General features: G+C 32.2%; 1 protein-coding gene across 1 annotated transcript in view; it reads left to right on the forward strand.

The window, feature by feature from the left end:
- Window positions 1-455: 455 nt before the first annotated feature.
- The window catches only part of LOC130443097 (chaoptin), a 33,779-nt gene continuing 9,825 nt past the window's right edge, over window positions 456-24,409 (forward strand). The window contains exons 1-12 of the mRNA XM_056777563.1: window positions 456-581; window positions 2,152-2,443; window positions 4,299-4,469; window positions 6,465-6,946; window positions 7,020-7,330; window positions 11,571-11,790; window positions 12,489-12,713; window positions 13,481-13,868; window positions 14,499-14,746; window positions 18,582-18,866; window positions 18,943-19,137; window positions 21,954-22,238. Of these exons, the coding sequence (XP_056633541.1) occupies window positions 579-581; window positions 2,152-2,443; window positions 4,299-4,469; window positions 6,465-6,946; window positions 7,020-7,330; window positions 11,571-11,790; window positions 12,489-12,713; window positions 13,481-13,868; window positions 14,499-14,746; window positions 18,582-18,866; window positions 18,943-19,137; window positions 21,954-22,238 (3,105 nt within the window). The 5' untranslated portion in view covers window positions 456-578. The remainder of the gene's footprint in view (window positions 582-2,151; window positions 2,444-4,298; window positions 4,470-6,464; window positions 6,947-7,019; window positions 7,331-11,570; window positions 11,791-12,488; window positions 12,714-13,480; window positions 13,869-14,498; window positions 14,747-18,581; window positions 18,867-18,942; window positions 19,138-21,953; window positions 22,239-24,409) is intronic.

Raw genomic sequence — 24,409 nt, forward strand, 5'->3', positions numbered from 1 at the left:
GTGATCTACTTAAATATTTACTCCCACTATCCATCTAATAGATTTCTTTTTTATTCATACTTTTTAATTTCTTCATATATGGAAAATTAAATATGAAATAGCCAATTATTGCCCCGTATTAAATTTTCTTGTACTTATAGTTTATAAATTGAAAGCGGAAACTACGACCAACTAGCATTTTATCATTCCTAATTAACATTATGCCAACGATGTTGCTCTGAGACTAAAATTAGTCATTTATTACGTGGATTCATAGACGAGCCAATATATTTAGGTCATTAGTAAATGATGTTAATTACCTAGTTTCGTAAAAAACAATCCAATACTGATAATATTTTCTTGGAGCTTAGTCGAATCTGGTTAAATAAAAAAATGTATCATGTACTTATTGTTACCGACAAAATAGAAAAGTAATTTAATCCTATTAAATGAAACCTAAGGCTTATAAGGTCTAGTACGGATTCATCGTAGTGGCTTTGTGTCAGTTCTAAAACTTTTGTTTGAGTTGGTTGCTGATTATCTACGTTAATATAGTGGAAAGCTGTGTATTTCTCGTGTATGGATTTCATGTGAAAATTATGGTAAGTTACAACAATTTGTGATGTGTCTTAAAAATACTATTGACATTATAAACAGAGGATCGCACCTATTTAGAGGTTTGCCACTTTCTCTAAGTCAAAAATTATTTTGTTCAGAGAGAATTCGGAAATGGATGGAAGAAATCTTCCGGTAAGCGCATAAATCTATGATGCGAAATAATTCGCACGGGTCTGTGAAGTTTTACGAAACGATTTCTAATAAAAATTGTTTGGTTAAAATTTCATATATTTTCGGCATAATCCAAATTTATTTAACCGTTAACCATTTAATTAAAGAGATGAAATTTCTCTATACCTAAAAAATGAATATAGCAAATCACACTTGAGTTAAACATGAATATGAAGACTTATAAGATGATTACAATATTGTAGCCAGTCATTTCTCTACAAAATTCTTGCCTTCGAACATCTTGAACACAAAATTGGCTATCTATAAATCGTTTCTGCTATGTTATAGCCAAAACATGATTGGTTCACGGTGTTTTTGCCCTCTTTGGTACTGTTCAATTATCACAAGATAATTAAGTGCAAACTTGCTGGGCTTGGATTGAATGTACTTCTTAAATGATACACATTCTGAGACGCTATAACTAAAAATATATCAAAATATTCTCTAATAAGTGCAAGTTTATTCCTTTTCTTACCAAACCTCAGTGCCCGCAGTGAAAATAAAAACCTTATTTACAAATAATAATATCATGAACCCAATAGTGCTTGAATTTGAAGTTTTTGAAGTTTTATTTGTCGGCCGAACAGAACAATTATATACAAATTGGTAGTCAAAACAATTAAATCTAGCATTCGCCTATATATAAACAATATCCATATTTTAAATGGCTCTTTAAAGACACCTCTGTACATTGGTTAGATGAAGAAATTTGTTTTGGGTTGTAGTTTTTAAATTTTTTCCCCTGTACGTTTTCTCCATTGGCTTCATTTTACATTTTTCTATGAAGTACGCTTCACCGATCTCAGTTATATTCTGTTGGGTTTCTTCATTATGATTCAGATGATCTTTTTGAAAATTGGTAGACGAAGAAATTTGCTTTCGATGCTAGTTCCTAGGTTTCGTTTCCCTGTATATTTTCTCCATTTGATGTATGTTTTATGAATCTTATTCATATCTTGTTGGGTTTCTTTTTGCTGTGGTTTCTAGACCATCATTTAGATTATTTTAAGATACGTCAAAATTCGCTTCTTCTCAATATTCATTATCATCTAATGCTTGCTGTATAAGCTTCTCAAGATGTCGTTCAAAGTCTACCATCTCATGTATCTAATGTTTAAAGAAATGAAATACCTCACTTAAAGAGTGGTAGGTTGAGCTTATTCAAACTAGAGTTTTGAACATTGATAACTGTTGTATTCAGAAAGAAGGCGTCTTGAAGGGGTTGGACGTAATTTGGGGATATTCAAATTGAATTAAGATATTCTTTAAATAAAAACTATTTGTAATCACTATGAACTATTTAATAGCTGGTTATACCTTTCCCTCTGCTTGAAAATTGAATGATAACAAAAATATTGAATTAGGAAACATTAATATTTCTAGAACTTGCTGCACATTATGAAAATCGGATATGCTATCTTAATAGTGAGTATATTGATTATGATATGGATTTCGATGGTAGAATCAAAAGAGATAGAATCGGCCCATGATTCTCCATGTTTTTTCAACCCACTCTGTACTTGCTCCAAATCAGTACCAGATTTAGGAATTGTGAGGTGTGAAGATGTTCATTTACCAAGAATACCAGAAACTATCAATATTTCTAAGGTTTTCATGTTACATTTAGAAAATAATCAAATGAGAACATTAGAACCATATTTTCTCCAAAGTACAGGTAAGTAAAACAACGATTTACCTGTATTATTCAATCGATTTGTACAATTCAAATGTTATTATTTCTTAATTATATTTATAAGTAACCATAGTATAAAACCGAAAATAACTTGTAAGAAAAGTAATGTACTATCATGTTACTTTTAAATAAATAAAAAAACTCAGTGGCATAGAAACTTAAACACCAAGTAAATATTATGTTATTTTAGAAATGTAATACGAATATGTTTAACATGGTAGTTGAACCTTCGTTTTTTCTATGAATTTGTTTTGTTGTTAACTACAAATTGAACTAACTCATTTCGATACCAAAATGCAAAATCATTCAAAATTTAAATATTGACGCATCGAGAGAGTTTTAGAGGAATCTAATAGTTTGTTTTCGGAAAGTTATGGTTTTGGGCTATGATGATATATAAGACGAACTTGAAAAGCCAGAAGCACAGAAGCAGTGAGTAAGACAACAGAGGACCAGATTGTCGTTTAAAGATATAAGATTATTGATAAGAGATATAACAACTTATAAAAAGTGGAGAAGGTTTGGACATTTGCTGGTGTTTATCTTTGATACATCAACGAAATCGATTTGAATGGTGCAAAGAACGACCAGCATAATTTTTTGAAGAACGTACATGGCTCTATTGGATGGGATATCATTGTCTACTGCTTACAATTACCTTAATATTTTATCAAGGACCATATGAATACACATTGAACTGTTGCAAGTTGCAAGTTGCAAGTGCGTTATTATATAACTAAATGGATATGATAGCAGAATTACCGCGAAAAAGTAACAAAAATTCAACGCGACGTTTGGGAACTATAGCGTAAATCTCGATCTGTGTTAAACTCAGCAAGAAGAGTCGGCGCCGCTCTGGCGGTGCCAAATTTAGCTGGTTTGCTTCCATTCATGCAAGAATAGATGCAAAAACAAAAAGAGCAGTTGTAGTGCAAAAGTCGTAGAGCAAGAAAAACAGCTGGAACTGAACATAAATGATATGGTACTGGTGACTGCTCTTTAGGAACAGAGCCATAGAGAAGAAGTACTTTGATTAAAAAGTATTTCGACGTGTACATTAAGTGTGGCAAAGATACCGGGCCTACAAATTTGGTAAGACAAGGAATTGACATTGAAAACTGCGGTCCGGTCAAGCAGTGATCTCGAAGAGTGTCTTTAGCTAACGATAATAAGGTCAAGTGACCAAGAAAGAGAGTTACCCTGTGTTCAGAATCGATCATACTTTGTAGGCATTGGGTAACAAGAAATGGTTGCCGGTAGGTGGAAATAAATCCCGCGTCTTGATACGTAAAGGATTGTGGAATTTCCACGTGCTTCCCTTCGGATTATATAATGCCCCAGTCATGTTCTAAAGGCTTACGAAACGTAAGTTAACTGGGGATACGTGTCTCAATATACCTAGACGACATAATCATAATGGATAAAGATTCTGTCGAAAATCTCGGTCGACTTGAGGTAGTATTGAGCTCTAAGAAGTGTGCAGTGTTTCGGAAGAAAGCCAATCACTTGGGACATATCATATCGCGAGAGGGGGTGGAAACTGACCCGGAGAACTTGAAGATACTGCTGACAAACCTAATGGAAGTTTGAGCTTTTCTCCCAGACCAACTTTCCACTAGGCTCAAAGTTTCTCTTCTAATTTGATCTCCATGGTTGCAGTATTTTAGTAGATGACTGAGCAATTTTCTCCTTTTTGTTCTTCCTTTCTCAAATTCTCAAAAGAATATTGATCACCTAATTAGGAGTAGCCCAACTCGATGTATATGCCTAATACTATTTATTTGGTGTTTGGGTTTCTATACTTCTGAATCTACATAAATTCCTGCATTATGTCTAGGACTTTATCAAATAATCATCAGCAAAAATCCACTGTCCATGGTATCGGATGAAGCTTTTATTGGTTTGGAGAGATCTTTATGGGAGCTGGAAATAAGTCATTGCGACTTAACAGTTGTCCCTAATAGAGCTATCAGATATTTAAGAAAATTGAGGCGTCTAGATCTAACAGGTATGTGACGTGATAAAAGTTGCCTTAACAAATAACAAAAGAACAGTAGTGTGAAAATAATATGAAACTAATCAAGTGTGAGTTCAAAAATGGAAGCTGAAGCTCTATTTAAATGTTCATTTATCGCTATTGATTTCTTCTTAAAAAATATGAAGTAGCGTTTGAGAAGTTCTATCAGCTATTATACTACTATTGACTCTTCTTTGATAAAAGTATTTAGCAGAGTTTTTCAGAGACTTGCTAAATATAAATTTATTTCCTGTTCAATGCTTATTATCACTAGAAAGATAATGAGGTAATAAACCTACTATTCAGATATTTGATAACCTCAGTCTTATCATTTGTGAATTTTCCAATCATTTCACTTAATAGATCGTTTTTTGGAAAACCATTTACCATACATTTGAATGTACTTGGAAATAGCTTTCATACTTTTTATAAATTGTGAGGACTAGGGGTTTTGTAATATGGTCCATTTCAACATAGAAAGAAATTATTGCAAACAAGCGTTCATCAAATTATCTGATCGCTAAGCAGTCAGTAGAGCTTTAAGCTCCAATATTACAAGATTCAAACTGGTTTGGGAATGTTAAGAAAAGTTAAATAAACTAGGCAAAAAGAACACAGTTGCCCCCAAATCAAATCATTACTGGAGTGGAGGGAAAGGAAAAATCGAACAGAGAAAACACTATGAAAGAAGGTCAATTATTGAAAAAATCTACACATCTATGTATTAATCTATGTAAGAACAGTTAACAAATATCAAGCAACGGAGCATCACTAAATCAATGAATCAACTAAACTGCAGAGCTCTAGAGCATTATACCTGGGAGCGTATGATGAAGATATTTGGTATCTAGAGTCATCTCACATCCTGAACTCTAAGATAAGTGGGATTAATAGATTATCTGTGAACAATGACTATCCCCAGTACCACAGTAAGCGAAGGGGACACAATGGATTCCTTGGACCGCAGTGTATTTGGCATATGGAAATAGAATGCATTTTTGCTAAAATCAAGCGTTACTTAATTTGAGTGCTAGTGCTAGTGCTAGTGAATATACGATTTTCAAGTAATCTTTTTATACAAATTTGGACTTAGACCAGATTTAACGAATATAAATGGAGTGCTCATGCTGATTGTGATTACTCACATTTTGTCCCTGTTATTGGTACACAAAAATTTCCAATTCATAGAACAGGCGGTCTGAAATTTTCTCATTTTTTGAAAAAAAAAAACAGTAGAAGCTGCTTAGTCGTGTTTTCGAAAAACTGTCAAGACTGAAAAATTGTATATCCACAAGATATGACAACGATGAAAAGGTTATATTCAGCTTTGTTCATTCCAAATGGATGCATTTTCAGCTTTTTTTTCTGTTATTAAGTATCGGCAGGCTTTGTTTTATAAATGAATCCACAGGAAATATTCTGATGAATTCATGTCACTTGACTGCAGGGGCCATTTAATACAACCTAACTTTAGGTATTGCTTCACTTCCGGCACTTATTCAGCATATGGCAGCCAATTATTGTTGTTTCGGATTTAGTTATTGTCTGAAAGTTTATAATAATTGAAGGTCTGAATTAGAAATTAAATGAAAATACTAATTAGTATCTAACACTCGACTCTACTCAAGTATAATATTAGTCATTATTAATCTTAAGTAGGCAAGACCATTTAAGTTTCACAATTTACATTAGTACAAAATCTGCAATTATTTAAAACATAAACTTAATATATTCTCCCATCATTACGGCACTAGTTTGGTTACCAACTTACTTAGAGGAGATCATTTAGTATTTGGGTAAGTATATAAAGTAATCAAATAATTCCTGGTTCCTTATTGCGCACATAACAATATCCTAATATCATTAAAATTGCAATTTATGAATTCTATAGATTTGACAACAACGTCACCATTATATTGGCCATAAAAAACTTGAATACTCTTTCTCAGAGCACAGCGTATATTCCATCATTTCTTAATCTTTCAGGTAACGATATCAACAAAATATCACCAGAAAACTGGAGAGGAATCGAGCACTCACTGGAAGTTCTCATATTAGCTGAGAACTTCATAAGTCACCTACCTATAGATGCCTTTTCGGGTCTCCCCAATTTAGAGACAATAGATTTACGCGGCAATAACTTGAGAGAAATCGAACCATCTGTTTTTAGAGACGGTATGGGTAAACTGGCTCACCTTATTTTGGCTGACAATCAATTAGGTTCTATACCATACCAAGCCTTACAACCTTTGAGATTTTTGAAAACACTAGACTTAAGTTATAATAGAATTAATAAAATGGAACCATCAACAGATCCCGGAGTTAATATAAATCTAAACTATCAATTGAATTTGGATCTATTTAGGCTAGATTACAATCAAATAAATATCCTAAAGCCCATGTCATTTCAATATTTCAATGTTGTAAATAAAACTTATTTGGATGGAAACCCTATAATTTCATTAGAGGTGATTATCCACAAAGAATGTATATTTTTATCAATAATGAAGAGTCTGTCGTTAATCATTGTACAAATTTTAGGAGAATTCATTCAGACAAGCCAAAATTCGAGAATTATATTTGAGAAGTTGCGGCCTTACCACAGTTAATCCAATGGCATTTTCCGGCTTGGAGAATTCTCTTGAAATATTGGATCTTACTGGAAATAATATTTCTCTACTTCCCGAAACTGTATTTCATCTACTCCAACTACTAAGGACCTTATCTCTAAGAGATAATGATATTCAGAAACTAAATCCTATAGAAACATTTAATGGTTTTCAATTTACTTTGTATAATTTAGATCTAAGCGGTACCGAAAACGCAGTAGTGTCTCTTCAAGACTTAAGAAGGTATGCTCATTCAAGATATTCAAATCAGACGCTTATAGAACAGTTTTGCTAACAGTGACTCATTTGGAAAATGTATTTTGTGTAATGTTAATTGCTTTTGAAAGTTGGTATTGTTCCTCTATGTCCAATACACATGAAGCAACTGAAAAGAAACTAAACTTCAAAGTGACTTAAGTCACCAACTGATTAGTGACATGTCTAACAGACTCAATTGTAACCGAAACCTGACTTAATCAAGAGCGAACAAAAGTTCATATTTATAATCAAAAGACTGACAAAGACTTTAGAGTTTATTTGATATCGGTACTAGTAAGATAGTTCACGCACTCCGCACTATAATTACGAGGATATATTGAAAAATTCTCAGCCTACTACAACCCTGCAACGTCTCTAGACCTTTCAAAAATATGTTTCTTCTTGTTTTGCAAATGAAACCCCCACAGCTTTTATTACCTCCTCGTTGGAAGAAAATTTATGACCTTTTAAGCTTTTTCAGTTGAGGAAAGAGATTTTAGTCGAACGGAGCCAAATTTGGTGAATAAGGGGAGTGTTCTAGTAATTCAAACCCTAAATCACGAATTTTTTGCATGGCAACATGAGATTTGTGTGCAGGGGCGTTGTCCTGCAAAAACAAAACACTTTAATTTTTTCCCGTCGAGTGGTCAGTAATATCAATAGTAATCTCCAGTTATTATTCTACCCTTATCCAAGATATTAATCATGATTACTCCATGGTAATCCCAAAAAACTAAAGCAAGAACTTTTCCAGCAGATTTTTGGACACGAAACTTCTTAGAGATAGTAGAAATGTACCCAAGTCTCATCCATAGTAACAATTCGGTTTAAGAAGTCTACATCGTCTTCAAATCGAGCACATATCGAACGCGATGCTTCTACCCTTGCACGCTTTTGGTCAACATTCAAACATTTGGAGATCCATTTTTCTCGTGTCCAAATTGACGTGAAATATATGATGAACGCGTTAGTATGAAATATTCGGTGCTTCAGATATTCGTTTTAGCCCAATCCGACGGTCTGATAAAATCATGTCATGAACTGCATCTATATTTTCGGGGACTGACACAGAAACTGGCCTTCCCGATCGGTCATCATTTTCAATGCAAAATTTACCTCATTTGAAGCTTGCAGTCCAATTTTTCACTGTCGTATACAAAGGACTTTGATCACAAAGGGTATTAAGCATTTCTTCGAAAATCTTAACCTTCTTAATCCTTTTAAATGCAGGTACTTGATGATGGCTCGATATTCTAATTTTTCGATTATGACTATTTCGGTGGACATCTTTTTCCACTCAATTCATTACGTAACTCTGGTTCACTTTTTTGTCGTCAAACTTTACACTGACACTTCTAATAAGTTATTGTTCGTTCAAGGTAACGCAATATTTTGTTTATGCATGGAACTGGTCTAGGTTAACTAGATGTCAAAATATCCTTGTATTTACACCACTACCACTATTTACAGCTTCCTTCCAACGAAATGCAATTTTATGCAATTTTTTGTTATCTTTGTAATTGCTGCTTAATTTTGATTGAAAGGGATTTTATAATGTTAATTGGTATTAAGTTTAGATTGAGCTAAGGGAATGTATGAGTATGAGGTAATTAGTTGCGTCTGACGAATCAGCGATTTATTGCATATAATTCAGCAGAGAAATTGGATGGGGCCAAGGGAGCTTTGAGCGTATATTTGTAGTTTGGTGTAGTGATAGCGATAACGTTCTATGTTGAGATTTCGATGAGTCTGTGTGAGTATATACAAAGTTTGTATATGTATTCATCGAGTATGTTACTGAAGCGTCCCCCGATTAGCTTATTGTCGAATGAGGTAAGCTTCACTAGTGTGTTGTTTACATCTCAAATGCTATCTGAAATCACTATGTGAACGTGAAACCCCATTCTCATCTGAGGTAATTTTGAATGTATTAAAATTAGTTCAAGTTTATAGGAAATGATTGTTACTACTACAATTCTCACAAAAACAATTTTTATTTCAAAAAAGGTATTTTATTCGGTACATTTATATACAAGGCTATACATTCTATTGAGAATCTGCCCCTTCATTCAGCTCTTTGACGCTGTTGTTTTAATTACAGCTTATCGTATCTTTTTGTATCATCTACTATTCCTCTTCATTTCTTTCTGTCCTGCCGTTTTTCCATTCTTTTAATGTGTCCGTACCATTGTATTCTTCGTCCATATTTTATAGTCCAATAGTTTCAGCTGCGTATGTAACTATTGGTTTTACCGCAGTCTTAAAGACTCTTAATTTGCTTGCTCGGCTTATTCTCTTGATCTGTATTGTAATTTTGTATTCATTATATGCCCTAAAACTCGCAAGAATTCTTTATCTTGTCTCGTTTTCTGTGTCATTTTTGTGCCTTATTATTGTTCCTAAGTACTTAAAGGTGTCGACTACTTCGAAAATGAGATCATTTATATTTACTATTTCTCGTTTGTGAACTTCCTTCTCTCTCCCAATTTCCATATATTTCATGTTTTTCTGATCCATCCTCTATCATTTTCTGCATCCTTTCTGATGTGCTCTCAACACTATTTCGTGCTAATAGAGTTTAATCGGCAGCATATGCTTTTACTTGTATTAATTTATTAATGATACTTCCATCGATATTATATTCCCTTATTATTTCTTCAACTGCGATGTTAAACAATATCGCTGAGAGTGCATCACTTTGCCTTACATCAGCAATTATTTCAAAATCCTCAGATGGTCCGTTTCTTGTTATTAAACTTACCCTAGAATTTAGCATATCCATTTTCACCAATCGTATTAACTTTTTCCATGTCCTTAATAATTGTCTTCCTTTTCAGATCGTTGAATGCTTGTTTGGAGTCGATGAAAAGCCTTTGCATATTAATATTGTGCTATTCCCCTATTTCTTCCCTACCTTTTTCAGCCTTTCATTTATTAATGTTGATAGTATTTTGTATACAGTATTAGGCAAACTAATACCTCTATAATTGTTACATATGTTGGGATTATAATCATTCACTGCTTCGTCTGGTCCTACAGTTTTATTGTGTTTCAATTTGTCTATTATTTCATTTCATTCCACTTCTGTCGGTTTCTCTTCATTTTCTAGCATTATACCATTGTCACTTATATCATTTTCTCGTCTTCTTAAGTTAATTAAATAATTTTTGAAATACTGACACTAATATATATATATATATATATATATATATATATATATATATATATATATATATAATTTTACATTATTTTTGGTTTTAGTATCATTTTCCAAGTTGTCCATACAATCATTTAGCCATTTTATTTTACTTGTTTTTATTATCTTTGTGATCTCGTTTTTCATTTTTCTATATATATAATAATAATCTTGTTCTGCAGTTTGTAGTCATTTGAACCTAGCTTCTTTTTTCTTTTTAATTTTTATTGTACATTCCTGGTCAAACCATTAGTTAGTTTTTCTTATATCTTTCGTACCATTGACTTGCTGCGTTGCATATATAACAGTTTCCTTAATCTCTTCTCATTGCTCATAAATAGTATCCTTCTCTTTGCTCTTCTGTAGCTGCTTTTCTATTTCTTTTCTGATTACGTCCTCCCTCGGTTTTCAGTTTCAGCTCATCTTGTTCACTGTATTTACCATTCTTAATATAATTTTGATTCTTATTCGGTTCATATTTCTTTGAATTAAGCAACGTATTGGTTCAGTAGGTACTTTGGGGCTTTTTCAAAGTTCTCAAAAGTTTTTTCGTCACTTATAATCTACAATTAAAGCATCATAACTAGATCATTACAAATTCATAATGTTTTTTCTCGTTTCTCTCAAATCACTTGACATCATCTCTTCCTTTAATTTGTTTATTTCAATACATTTTTTATAAACTTCAACTTATTTCATTACATTCAAAAATTAGTTTTTTACATTTACACAGAATGACTTTAAATGGTACTTTAGTGGTAGAAATTATCGTGTGTTTTCTATAAGAAGTCCACACGTATGGTCGCGAAAAGGCGAGGAAGATGTTTGTTGGAGCTCTAGATGTCTTACGTGAGAGTTACGAAAAATATTTTGATTATCCTACACGTGAAATAACAAAAAATACTGCCTAGATCAAAATCAGTGAATGATGTAGTACTAGTCATTGAGTGCAATTATTTGGTGTATGGCCAGGATACTGCAAATAAAAAGTAGAGAATACTAATATAATTGGTGGGAATATATTTTCAGATTGAGGAGTTTAAGAACTCTTTCTCTATCAAAACTCAAACACACAACGTTATTTGCAGACAATTTTATAGAATATGGAATTGATTTAGAGGAACTAGAGATAAATTTTGCAAATCTACAAACTATTAAAAACAACGCATTCCAACATGTCCATGGTTTGAAATATTTAGACCTATCTGAAAATTCAATAAATACTATTGAAATTAATGCATTCATAGACGTAAGTAAACATTTCATAATTTGTTTTATTCATATTTATCTAATACTTAAAGTTTTTTTTGTCACCTTGTTGCCTATTTGCCTATTTAAAAATTATATTTTCTAAACATTATAACCAGCCAATGTTTCTACTTCTGTCCCAAATCCCAATGTTCCAAATATCTCTTATATATTTGAAAGTTAGATATACAATGGATTCCAGTTTGGTCTTGGAAAATCCATAAAACACAGTGTAGTGGGATTTTTATATTTAGTACCAAGCTTAACATCAGTGGGTCATAACTGCCGCAATATAGAGATATATAACTTATTTTACTAATAAGGATAGTAAATCCACTCTAAATTAATTCACATTTATCGCAAGAGCCGGTGTTGTTTGCTCACAAGGAAGAGCTCTGTCAACCTTGGTTAACCATCTCCTCACTGAATAACCCTTTGCAGATTCTTACTTTCTATAGTAAGGACAAATACAGTAACAATAATTTTATATCCTCCCTGGTTTTACATATTACTATTCTTTTTTCCAATTTTAATATTCATACACTATTAAGACAGCTTATTTCTACTACCATACAGAGCAAATAAATGTGGATAATATCAACACAAGTTTTAACGTCATAAATTGTTCCTCGGTACACAACTCTTCTTTTCATTTGACAGTTTTTTCGTACCTTATCACCTTGTTTCAATATGTTGTAGATAGCTCATTCATTGAAACATCTGAAATTATCTCATGGCCTTTCGTCGTCATTGTCAGTAATACCAGTAGATTCAATAAAAGTATTATCAAACTTGAAAGAACTTGACCTAAGTAATAACAAACTCAAGACGATGCCAGAGACATCATTTCATTTTCTTAAGCAGCTGGAAAAACTAGAACTTCAAGACAACAATATAGAAATAATACATAAAGGAACTTTTCAAGTAAGTATAGATTTCATAATTGTTTTTCATTTTGTGATAATTTTTTAGCTTTTCACTATTCTTCTATTTTTGTGATTCTTCGGTTAACGAGATTTTTTAATAATATACTCTCCACTATCTTTCAGATTCTTAAAAAATTTTATTAATCAGTTTTCATTTTTGACAAACTGTTCAGATAAAATGTAACGAACGTGTGGGAGGTTAGTTGCTTGGATAAGGAATTTTTATAGTATCAAATTCAGTTCACGTAAAATTTTACATTCATTGGAATATCCTCACAATTTATTATATCTATTTTTCCAGTCTTTCCTCCACTTTGCTTCGTTGTTTGTTTTTTTTTGAGACACCATCCCGCAACACAATTTTGAGGTATAAAACACTTCAAATCCTTTCCAAACATAAAACAATTAATTACAATGGATGTATTTTTTGTTCCTTATAATTTGTTGTCATTGAAAATCTCACTTTAGCCACAATAAATGAAAGGGTTTATAATATGTCATAATTTCAGTTTGAGACGTATTGGAAGAAAAGAAAGTTTGAACATTATTCATATTTTATTTCATTCTCCCAATCATGAGAAATTTTGTTTGACTATCATATCTCTGTTTATGATATCTATTAATTCTGTTGGAATAGATGTAGACTATGTTGAATAGTCACTATAGATGACTGTCTCCATTACAGTAGATGTTTAATAAAGAAAAAAAATGTTTAGAATAATAAAACTGAAATAAAATAGAGCGACATTTTGTTCTTATTTTCAGGGTGACATTCATGAGGATTTAGAAGTAATTTATTTATCGTTCAACTTAATCAAATTAATTGGACAGCACACATTTGTTCACTTAGCTAATCTGAAACAACTTCATTTAGATGACAACAGAATTGAATCGCTGGATAGGAGAGCTTTCATGAATTTGAAACACATACAAAGACTGAATTTGAAAGGAAATAAAATAGCGTCCATATCTTTCGAAGCTTTCCAAAACTTACCAGAACTAGAGGATTTGGATATGTCTTATAACAAGATAGACTCGTTTGATTTTACAATATTTGACCAAGTGGGAACTCTGTCTATTTTTAGTGTTAATATCAGTCATAATAATTTGAGAAATTTGGTTGTAAATATACCGAGTAGTTTTGAAGGTGCAGGTGAGAAAAATATCATATTTTATTATTGAGTATTTATTTTGAGATGTTTGGAAATAACTACTAATAATATTTTGACTATTTTAGATATTGAAATAAATTCCAATCTGTGTACCTTCTAGCCTTTAAATTTTATTCATCTTTTTTTTAGTATATGATCTCTCTGTCATCTGGAAAGGAGTTTGTTCGTAGTAATTACAAGGCTTAATTTGTTACTCCCAATAACACTTTTTATAAATATAACTTCTCTTGTCGTTCTCCATCAATTAGTTTGTGGAGGATGAATAATTAATATCAATTTGTAAATTTGTGTGAATCCTTGTGTGGGGGTTAAGTCTGCTCAAACGCACAAAATTTTAGGGTATCTTGAACAATTTATAGTACTGACTAAATTGGATTCTTTGAATGTATTGGAGTCGACGTATATTTTTGTAAATTCTATTGAAAATATTTTCAAATTAAGTGGTGCTATGGAGTCTAGGAGAAACAAAATTCCATTCCATCTATGTTCCCGTTCTTAAGTCGTTCCCTTTATTAATAAATGAATATTGTTCAAGATATTCTGTTCCATTAATAATTAAGTTTGATAATATCATGCTTAAACATCTGAAATAGTATGTTCTTTTTGTCAAGGTATTGGAAGTGTGCATTCTAACATCAAAATATTAGATTTATCCCACAACAATATCTCTTCGATTTCAAAACAATTCTTCAGACCCGTTGAACTATCATTGACGCATCTTTATCTATCACACAATAATATGTTAAATGCAAGTCGAGATGTTTTTGGTAGCTTGAGACATTTACAGTGGTTGGATATTTCTCATAATGGAATGTACGAAATGGACTTCGACATGTTTAGAAACACGAAAAAGTTACAGGTAAGAAGTCATCATCACAGTCTAAGATAAGATAAGATATCTAAGATAAGGTTAAATATGCCCTAATCTATTAATTATTGACTAGTAAGTACATACGAGATTTGTCCTAAAAGTATCGATCCTACGCTTGTACCCCTGTATTGATGTCATTCTCAATCATCTGGTGAATGACATGCTCCAAACTAGTCCTTATTTGACTTAATACAAAGTTTCCAGTGGTAATTCTACTTCATGAAACAATCATATAAGTCAGTTTCCGAAATTTCTTCCAGTGAATTAGTTCCACCTATCTCTTCGTCAAAGATAAATGATTTTCAATCCGGAAAAACGACAACTCTTTGTCTGGACTGTGCTGTTTAATTACAAGCAATAATAGTTGTATAGTTAAGCTTCGTACTAAATAAACAATCGAATATAAACACTACGCTTCTCTTAGAAGTTCAGTTTCAAGTATGGAAAATCTAAAAGAAAACAAACGCCTTAAAAATTTGTGTAAACGAAATCAAGATTTGAAGCAATTATTTATCGTTAATCACTTTGTAAGAATGGGAATAGCCAGACAAACAATTTACGATATCTATCGGCTTTGTATATTTATTGAAAGAAACTCATAATTGGGCAAAAAAGCAAAAAAAATACCAAAAAAAAGAAGTTATGAGTTAGTTTGTAAAAATTGGGAAAAAACTTTAAAATCAAACAGAAATGGAACAAATATCAAAACTTAGAAGGTCAGAAAGGCAAGGAAGTAAATTCAGAAATGCATTTCAAAAGACTCAAAAAGATCCATTCGTAAGTGTTGGTATAGTTGGCGTTATCTTCTTGTGGTCGCTAATCAACATACATGTGTCCTTATGGATATTCTGTAAACGCACAAAATATATAAAAAGAGTTGATTAGACCTAGATTAATGCAGTTCATAAAGAAATAGCATCCTGGAAGAAATTTTGTGCTTTGGCCTGACATGAAAATTGCTCATAACGCAAAGGACGTTTTGAGAGCTTTTACAAAGTTGAATATTCTGTTCATTGAAGAGTCTAGGATTATTCTTGATATGACTCAAACTAAACATGAAGAATTAAAAAAGAGATTTGGAGCAAACTCCGGCAGAAGCCAGATTCACTTTTTCATAAATTAATGCAAAATTTAAGAACAAAATATAAGGAAAGCGAGTCGATTGGATACTGACTCAGTTATAAAAAATGTGTGTAATCGTAGTCTGGTAAATATTTTTTCGAAGTGTATAGTGCGAAGAGTTGAATTAAAACATTTTATTTGGATTTTTTGTTCCTACACCCTTAGTTCAGATACAATGTGTCCAAAGAAACCTACCTTGTAAAAGTTTATTTCTCCTTATTAAATTTCACTTGATTTCATTGGCATCTGTGCTAAAATGAGAAATTGTTGCCTTGCAAATATGAAAAATATGAAGCACCAAACAGTCCTTTACGGTTTAGCCGATGTTTTTACTATGCTTCACTACTTCACATTCATTATATCTGAAAACAATTTGTAGACACCTTTAACATATTTAACACTTACAGTAACCTAACAATGTTTACTATACTATGTTTAGTAAATAGACTCAGAACATAATTTTCGCCGTTTCTTATGAGGGTTGACCCATACTTTAGGCTGTGGTCTAAAACCTTTCAGTCAACCATTATATGGAATAAGTCCTTACCACGTTTTTCTTGGTTCTAAAATTTTGTAATCACACATAAAATGATTCTATGTATTTCGTAAACAATTCTTCATAACAATAAAAGTAATACCTAACACATTTGAGAATTTCAGAATATTCATCTGAGTGATTGATTATTTTTATTTAAATATTTATGGTAGGTTATTAACATGAGGGATAAAGTTATATCTAAATTGAAATGCTGCGTTATGCAAATTTTCGTTAGCCTTATTAGTATGCAAGTCTTGACGGGACTTAACATATTTTACAATGATTCCGTGTGTATAACAAATAACAAATAGCTCGAAATAAATAGTGATTTATCGACAGTTATTTGTCTTTCTATTTTGTTAGAATGGAAGTCACCGCTTGTCTAAAGCTGAGATCGTTTTCTCCTTATTTCAATAGGAGAAATTGAATTGAATGTAGTATTCTTTAGTGGCAGTGTAAGCTCTCGAACCAAGTTTATAATAAGCAACATGTTCATTATCGAAGACTTGTACCGTGGGTATGTTTTGTTACTGGATCAAACCCTGGATCCATAATTCATCGCTGGTAATAATCAAGGCAATATTTTCAGTATTAAAGAAAAACTTAATGTATATTTGTTGCTGTTATTTTGTCAATTTTTTAAATAACGAAATGCGACGAGCTAAAAAAGGTACAATATACAATACGCACGTTCGTGAAGAATTAACACCTCTAGCCAGAAATTTTACGCACCCACAATTTCTAAAAACATATTAGAGATACTCACAGGGAGGTATAGTTCTTCCAATATCAATTGCAGAAGACAGTTATAATATTTGGTAAACATCTAACAAACCGTCAGTCCACGTGGACCATGGGCCATGTTCTATAGGGAAATGCATTATAATAGTACACGCTGGCACAAAGACGGTTTCGTGTCTAATGCTTTATTAATATCTGCTAAGTTAACACCTGTGCAACTGATTATCATGAAAATATAACAGAAGAATTATTTGAAAAGTAGTTTAATGAACAGCTTTTACCTAACATTCCACCACAGTCAGTAATCGTTATGAACAACGCATCCTACTACTCGCGGCAACTCCTTAAGATACCAAATAGTAGTTATAACAAGGATCAAATTTAAGCATTTATGTCTGAGAAAAATAATCCTATTCCCGTCAGCGATCTTAAAAAAGGCAATAAAAACAAACAAAGAATTCTTACTGTTATTAAAGGTCTAAAGAAGGAGAAAATTTATTATATTGACAAGCTGTGCAAAGAACGGGGTCATACTCTTCTCAGACTAACTCCCTACTATTGCATATTTAATCCTATAGAGTTAATATGGGTAAACGAAAAATCATAATTACGAAAGTTCTAGCAGCAAACCGCCAAGAGCTTTGGAAAAACAGTATTTATCATGTTATCAAAGAAGATAAGTAAGTGGTATCAACCTCTTTACAACCCTTTGCAAAGAATTTATTTTCCTTCAAGGTTTTTTTCGTTTTCAAGATAAACGAATGGGGTACAAAAAAGGCTCAGTTCACGTCTGGTATCCTGTTTAAACCAAACACCCTTACAGGTGGGTACATTTTACTCGTCTATTTACGTTTTATAATCTAATATTCAGTTGTTGCAACGTAACGAGGTATAATAATGATTTTTTTCTAAGTTCCAAGTAGGACTAGAATTAAGTGCATCTGTCTAAATAAAGGCGTATAATGCCGTCCAATTCATAATGATTCGATTGCCTTTTAAGGAATACTTTTTCGCATAAGATATACATATTTTAAAAAGTATTTATAAAAATAATAAATTTATGAAAGATCAAACCAAATTGTCGGCAAGGATTTTTATAATCTGCAATTGATATTGGAAGAACTATAACTAATAAAAATTCTACGATACTCTTGGGCCCAACCTCGTATATATTAGTAAAGTATTATCCAATATTTTGACAGAAGATGGATTGAACTATTAGTGTATTTATACAACAAATGAGTTATAACAATTCATATTTGAACTAAATTTTTAAGATGTTTCGAATCTTCAAATATAGCATAAATCCTCCTATAGTCTATCTCTCAATCACTTGCACTTCTGTTTATGAAGTAATATTTTCATTTATATAATTTTTTTCAAGCTTAATACCAAAACGAACATTTTTATCTTATGTTTTAGGTTCTTATAGCTTCGCACAATAAAATAGCAGATGTGGCCAATGACTTATTCAGGTTTTTAAATAATTTGAGAATAGTTGACCTATCACATAACAGATTAAGGGCTCTTCCTGACAACTTATTTAGGGAGGAAGGTTTGGAACGCCTAGATCTATCGCATAATATGATAGGTAAGCTACCGCTTACCAGTATGTCGGTTTCCACTGCTATGACAGTATGTGAATTGGATCTGTCTTGGAACAGTATATCTTCCTTATCTCATGGTGGAATACTGAATAGATTCAAGGTGAGGTTAACACAATTGAGGTGTATAATAAACTTGATTTTGAGGCTTCGATAACATTTATATGTTTCATTTTTAGAAGCTGAGTTTTTTAGATTTATCATATAACAGATTAGCACAAATTGATGCAGGAACATTCAAGGGTCTTTCTCGACTATCATATATTGATTTAAGTCACAATACTCAACTTGCACTTGAACCAAATGGTCTAAGCTTTCAAGGATTGGAATATACTTTACTCCATCTGAGATTGGATAATGTTTCACTCTCATCGGTTTGTAGATACACATTTAACTCATTTTATAATTATTTATATTTGATAATTGGGATCTGTGTACATTTTCCGTTCATTAGTATTTGTTTTAAAACTTGTCACGTAGCTGATAATAAAAACTACCTTTTTTTCTGAAACTTGAAGAACTCTTTAAATCCGTTTAATGTTAAGGCTGGATTCAAATATTCCGGAGGGTTGTGAGAATAGGTCACAAATTAATGATTATTCTTTATAAAATTATTGACTATAATATATTATTTTGAATCTACATATATCACATAAGTTTCTAAATCACCAGTAATTTTTTAAATACATCAGCGTATCTTGAAATAGAGCAAATGTTTTGAAGACCAGCTTTGGAAATCATCACCACGCAATCAAAGCTCATTCTGGAATGCTACGAGTCACTCAATAAGCTGACTGGTGGGTGGAAGGGCGGTAGAGCTACTCTAGATTTTTGGACATAGGTAATGCAGAGGCAATCTAATTGACGACAAACTGGTCAAGCATGGAGCGACTCAATCGCTAACAAGATCCAAACATTCAATGGCAGTTTGATGAAAATTTGGGAAGAAAAAAAGCAAAAAGCACTCTAAACAAAACAAAAACTGTATAGGTAAGGCAAAATCCAAAGACATGGAGGCAAATACTGCAACTAAAGACCTAATCGAAGGGCCTTATATTTTATGATTGCTATCTGTAGTCTTTACTACAGTCGACCAAATTTGTCGGAATTTGATGTTGGTTTAAGTCTTTTCATAGTGTATGAACACCAGCTGGTTTTCGGGACGATTTACGTTTACATGACATCAGAGAAGGAGAAAGCGTGTATTAAATATAATACGATTTTCCAAGGCAGTTGAGAGTGGACAACAGCCTTTGGAGATTTATTCACTTCAAAAGGGGCAGTAGGTTGTTGGCTAACATATACATGTAGCACGTATACAAAACTTTTAAATCACAAAGGCCATAAATCTTAAGCCCATTTTTATTCGGCTCACTGGGTATGTATTTAATGAAAATAGATCAACCCCAATATGCCATCAATTTTTCATTTACTGTAACATAAGGGTACGGTGTAAATCCACTTTTACATTTCTTTTCACACATGTCAGAAACATCTCGAATCGGTGCCAGTCTATCTACGACCTCCCACCTAAATATGGGAGTATCCTAGTGCTGGTATTTCGACAACATTTGTTGTTTCTGCATCTTGTTCACATGAATACTGATCTTGAACAGCCTGAGGAATGTTTTCAAGAAAAAATTACTGCCGTATTATTAGTGAGGTTTTAAAATTTTCACATTTCATTTCGGTCCCGTTATACGGGTAAACAAATTTTCGGTTCGTGTCCTAAATTTTTTAGGGGACACCTCCATTACGTAGCTTGTTCCTTTCTTTCAAAGACCAACTGCATCGGGTATAAAGTTTTCATCATTATCTGAAATATAAGTGTCCGCTTCTTGTCGGCATCTTCCTCACCTTCATTAGAATTATCTCTTGTTTTCCTTCATCAGATAATGCAAAACATTCTTCCATTAACTTCTGTAGCTGTGCCTGCTCTTTTCTATACCATTGCGTACTAAACTATAAAAATACTCTGTGTGTAACTTAGCAATAGCGAAAAAAAAACAAGTCTTACCAAATAAAAACCCGAAGAATCATTTAATACGTATTACTACTTCACTGGTCACAACGCGCAATGCCAAATTATTCTTGGAAGCTAGGAAGTAACCACCTACTCACTCAACTGTATTCTAGCAAACCCTATTGTCCGAAAATACTGAGTGGCGTGATACTTGCAGAGGGGGCGAATTGAAAATATTTGCGAACAATGATCGCTACTACAGTCCGCGCCCAATCACTGAAAGGTTACTTTGAGAATAAAGCTTGGACACAGTAATATTGACCGCACGATTCGTTTACTTTTTGTATTGAAAAGTTGTGCCATTTTTAGAAAAATCAGTCTCTTGCCTATTTTAACTTTTTTCCACTGTGTTGTTTATGGTGAAATGAGATAAGGGGGTAGAGAAATAGAGCGATAGAAGGAGTACTTTACAAGAAATTGAAGAGAACATTTGATAGAAATAACTATATTGTAACTTTCTTTGTGTCTCTTTCTAATATGGGTACATGAATTTCATCAAATGTTCAGTCTAGTATTACTATGTCTATAGATTAAAGGAAGTTCTGCTCAAAGTGCTTAGTACTTTGAATAATGTATTTAGGAAGAGCGTATCCAATGTAGATAAACATTCAAACAATGGAATGTTTTGTACCGAATATTAATTAAATCTTTCATTTTACCAACCTTTGGCTTCTATATTGTCAACATGGGGCAAAAGATCGGATAGATCAAGCTCAGAAGATTTCAGTTGATTCGTACATGAAATATTTAGAATGGAAAAATTTGGAAGTACGCCAATACGGGCTACTGCTACTCAAATATTTACAAAACAACGCATTCATCCACTGGAAGCCGCGTCTTATATAAAGAACCAGGTGTGCGTCGACACAAAATATTTCATCATTTTCCAAATGAATAAATTAAGCACAATTTTATACCTATAGAAGTATTGAATTGGAATTTCTGAAACTGTTAGTGATATTCACACTGTTTACATTACCACTACACCAACAATCACAGTTACACTGTCTGACGCGCGTTTCGATAACCAAATTATTGTCTTCAGAGACTGAAGGTGTACCTCAGTGTAATTGAATGGTATAGTGCTGTTGTAAACAGTGTGTACGGTACCTATATAAGTATTCTATATACATTCAATTAGTATAATCATTGATTTATTATCTTTAGGTACCAAATTTACCAACACCAAATCTGATCTCTTTAACACTATCTTCAAATTCGTTACCGAACGTGCCACCTGAAATGACAACGAACTTAACAAAATTGCAACGATTGTATCTAGACGATAATGACCTTACCGCCATACCAATAGTAACGCATCAACTTGTTGAACTAAGATATTTTTCTATAGCTGGGAATCCTATAACGTTTCTAAGTAATACAAGTTTACTCGGCGTTGCTGAGCATCTAGTAGAACTTAATATACAAAACTTTGATTTGAATACTATAGAGGTTAGTATCATTCCCCGTTCTACTATCCAACATTTGGATTCAGTGAATATTAGTCTAAAAAATAATATGCAGAAATAAGTAGTTTTAGAGTTTTTAAAACATAAAATTACGTCATTGTTCACCTCAAACCCGTTTGATTAAATTTTTGGGTTTTATAGAAACTTTGATAGAAGTATAAAACGAAGTGTTATCAAAAATATGGTTGGTTACTTTATTAAAAGCAAAGAGAGAAAATAAAATAAAATTTGAATTATTATCTTTTGCTTTTGGCCAGCAACTTTTCCTTATTATTCAATATATATAGTATATTCTATATATATTGGTTGGCCCTTTCAATTGTACCTGGTGGTCAACTCTGACGAGGCTTTTCATGAACCGTCTAAATCTGTAAACTTAGTTAAAAGATGTTCTCATACAATTGTGAACTAATATTCACCATCTCTGTTTAACTGCACATCTATAAGATCAGTTGACAAATTGAGTTTAACTCAGAACTGATCATTACTCAATATTACAACTTCATATATTTTTGTATTTACATTGAAACTTTTTAAACATACGTGCTCTTTCTTGGTAACATAATACTGTACATTCTTTTATACTGATTTTAATGTTACAATTAACTTCTCTTCTAAATTTTGAAAACGTTAAAATCTACTAACCATCTGTAATCCAAAGGTTCAATGTAGTTAGTTTAAGTAGAATCACTTCAAAGAGTACTTTAGAGAGTAGAGAGTATCACAGAGAAATAGTTATCCTCTCCTTTACCCGCAATTGATTCAAGAAAAAGATCATGATTCACTGCATTGTCCATTCTGTATAAATTAAGGTGTCGGTATAAAATAGGAAAACGTTGATCTCACAATTAAACCTTGCATAAGACTGACAAAGCTGACTGAAAAACAAAGGATTGGGCAGGAATCTGCCAGTCGCCTCATTGTCGACTCCTTTCATTTCGACCACAACCAGAGCATATCATACACCGGTGTGATTCCGAATGTACAAGAATATAAAGAAATATTCGATCTTCCACAGACGTATTTGGTGTTTGTTGACATTTACCTGTGAAAGTCGACATTCAACAATTATGGTCTTTCACGGTAACATATATTCTAACACTAAATAAAGTCTCTATTCGCTAAACTGTACACTGCGACTAATCACTAAACACTTATTTATTCAAATTCCTTTTTTGGTTCACTTTTATTTACTGATTAGTACAGCTCTTAGAGACTTTTCCGAAATTGTCTGTATGAATACTGTCAAAGCATTCTGTAAACAGGTCATAAAAATAAAATAAAGAAATTGCCGTCATATGCTTAAAAAAACATAATGTAAATGGTTCTTTCAGGAATTCTGGCCGGCGGATCCACCAAACTATAAATTTTGTTCATATACTCCAACAGGACCTGCTTTACGGTCATCAGTGAACAATTTCGTAACATTGCAAATCGGACATACGTATTTTCACTACCATACATATTGAAATTATGAATTGTTGTTCAAATTAAATATCATCAACTGAGATGTAACAAATGGTATTACGTTTTGAAACACAATGAAGATGAACATATTGCGTTTACTGAGAACGAAAGGTTATCCAAGCAATGATATAATTAGTTAAGAATTTACTCAAACTAGGAAATTTCCGGAAATATTAGAGCAATAAACTTGCTCCAAAATAAAATGGTCTTAAACAGTATTCTAAGCAATAGATTTTTAAGTAGTCACGGAAGTTTGTTCGTTTCAGAAGAGCTAAAAAGGCAAAGCGATAAAATAATACATAAGTATAATACAATAAATATATTGTGGACGGCAGTTTCTCCCCTCCGCAACATTGCTTGTAACTAACAATAATATAATAATAATAAGATACACAAAGTACTCATGATATATTTTGATAGATCAATATAAAGATAAAAAAATTATCATATTAAAATTAAGTATTCAAAAACATGTATTAAGGAGATAAATCACGGAATTTATTGTTATCTGTATTTGATCTGATTCGCGAAATATAATGATCAGACAAATCTGTTTGAATAGAATGTTATCACTAAAAATTTTTATTTATAGTTTTATTTAGCGGTACTAATTGCTTGTGTTTTATTCATTATGATATGAAGTTTAATCAATATAACACTTTGGTGCTGTAAACACTCTTATTAGCT

This window comes from Diorhabda sublineata, chromosome 4, assembly GCF_026230105.1.
Source record: "Diorhabda sublineata isolate icDioSubl1.1 chromosome 4, icDioSubl1.1, whole genome shotgun sequence".
Classification (NCBI taxonomy): Eukaryota; Metazoa; Arthropoda; class Insecta; order Coleoptera; family Chrysomelidae; genus Diorhabda; species Diorhabda sublineata.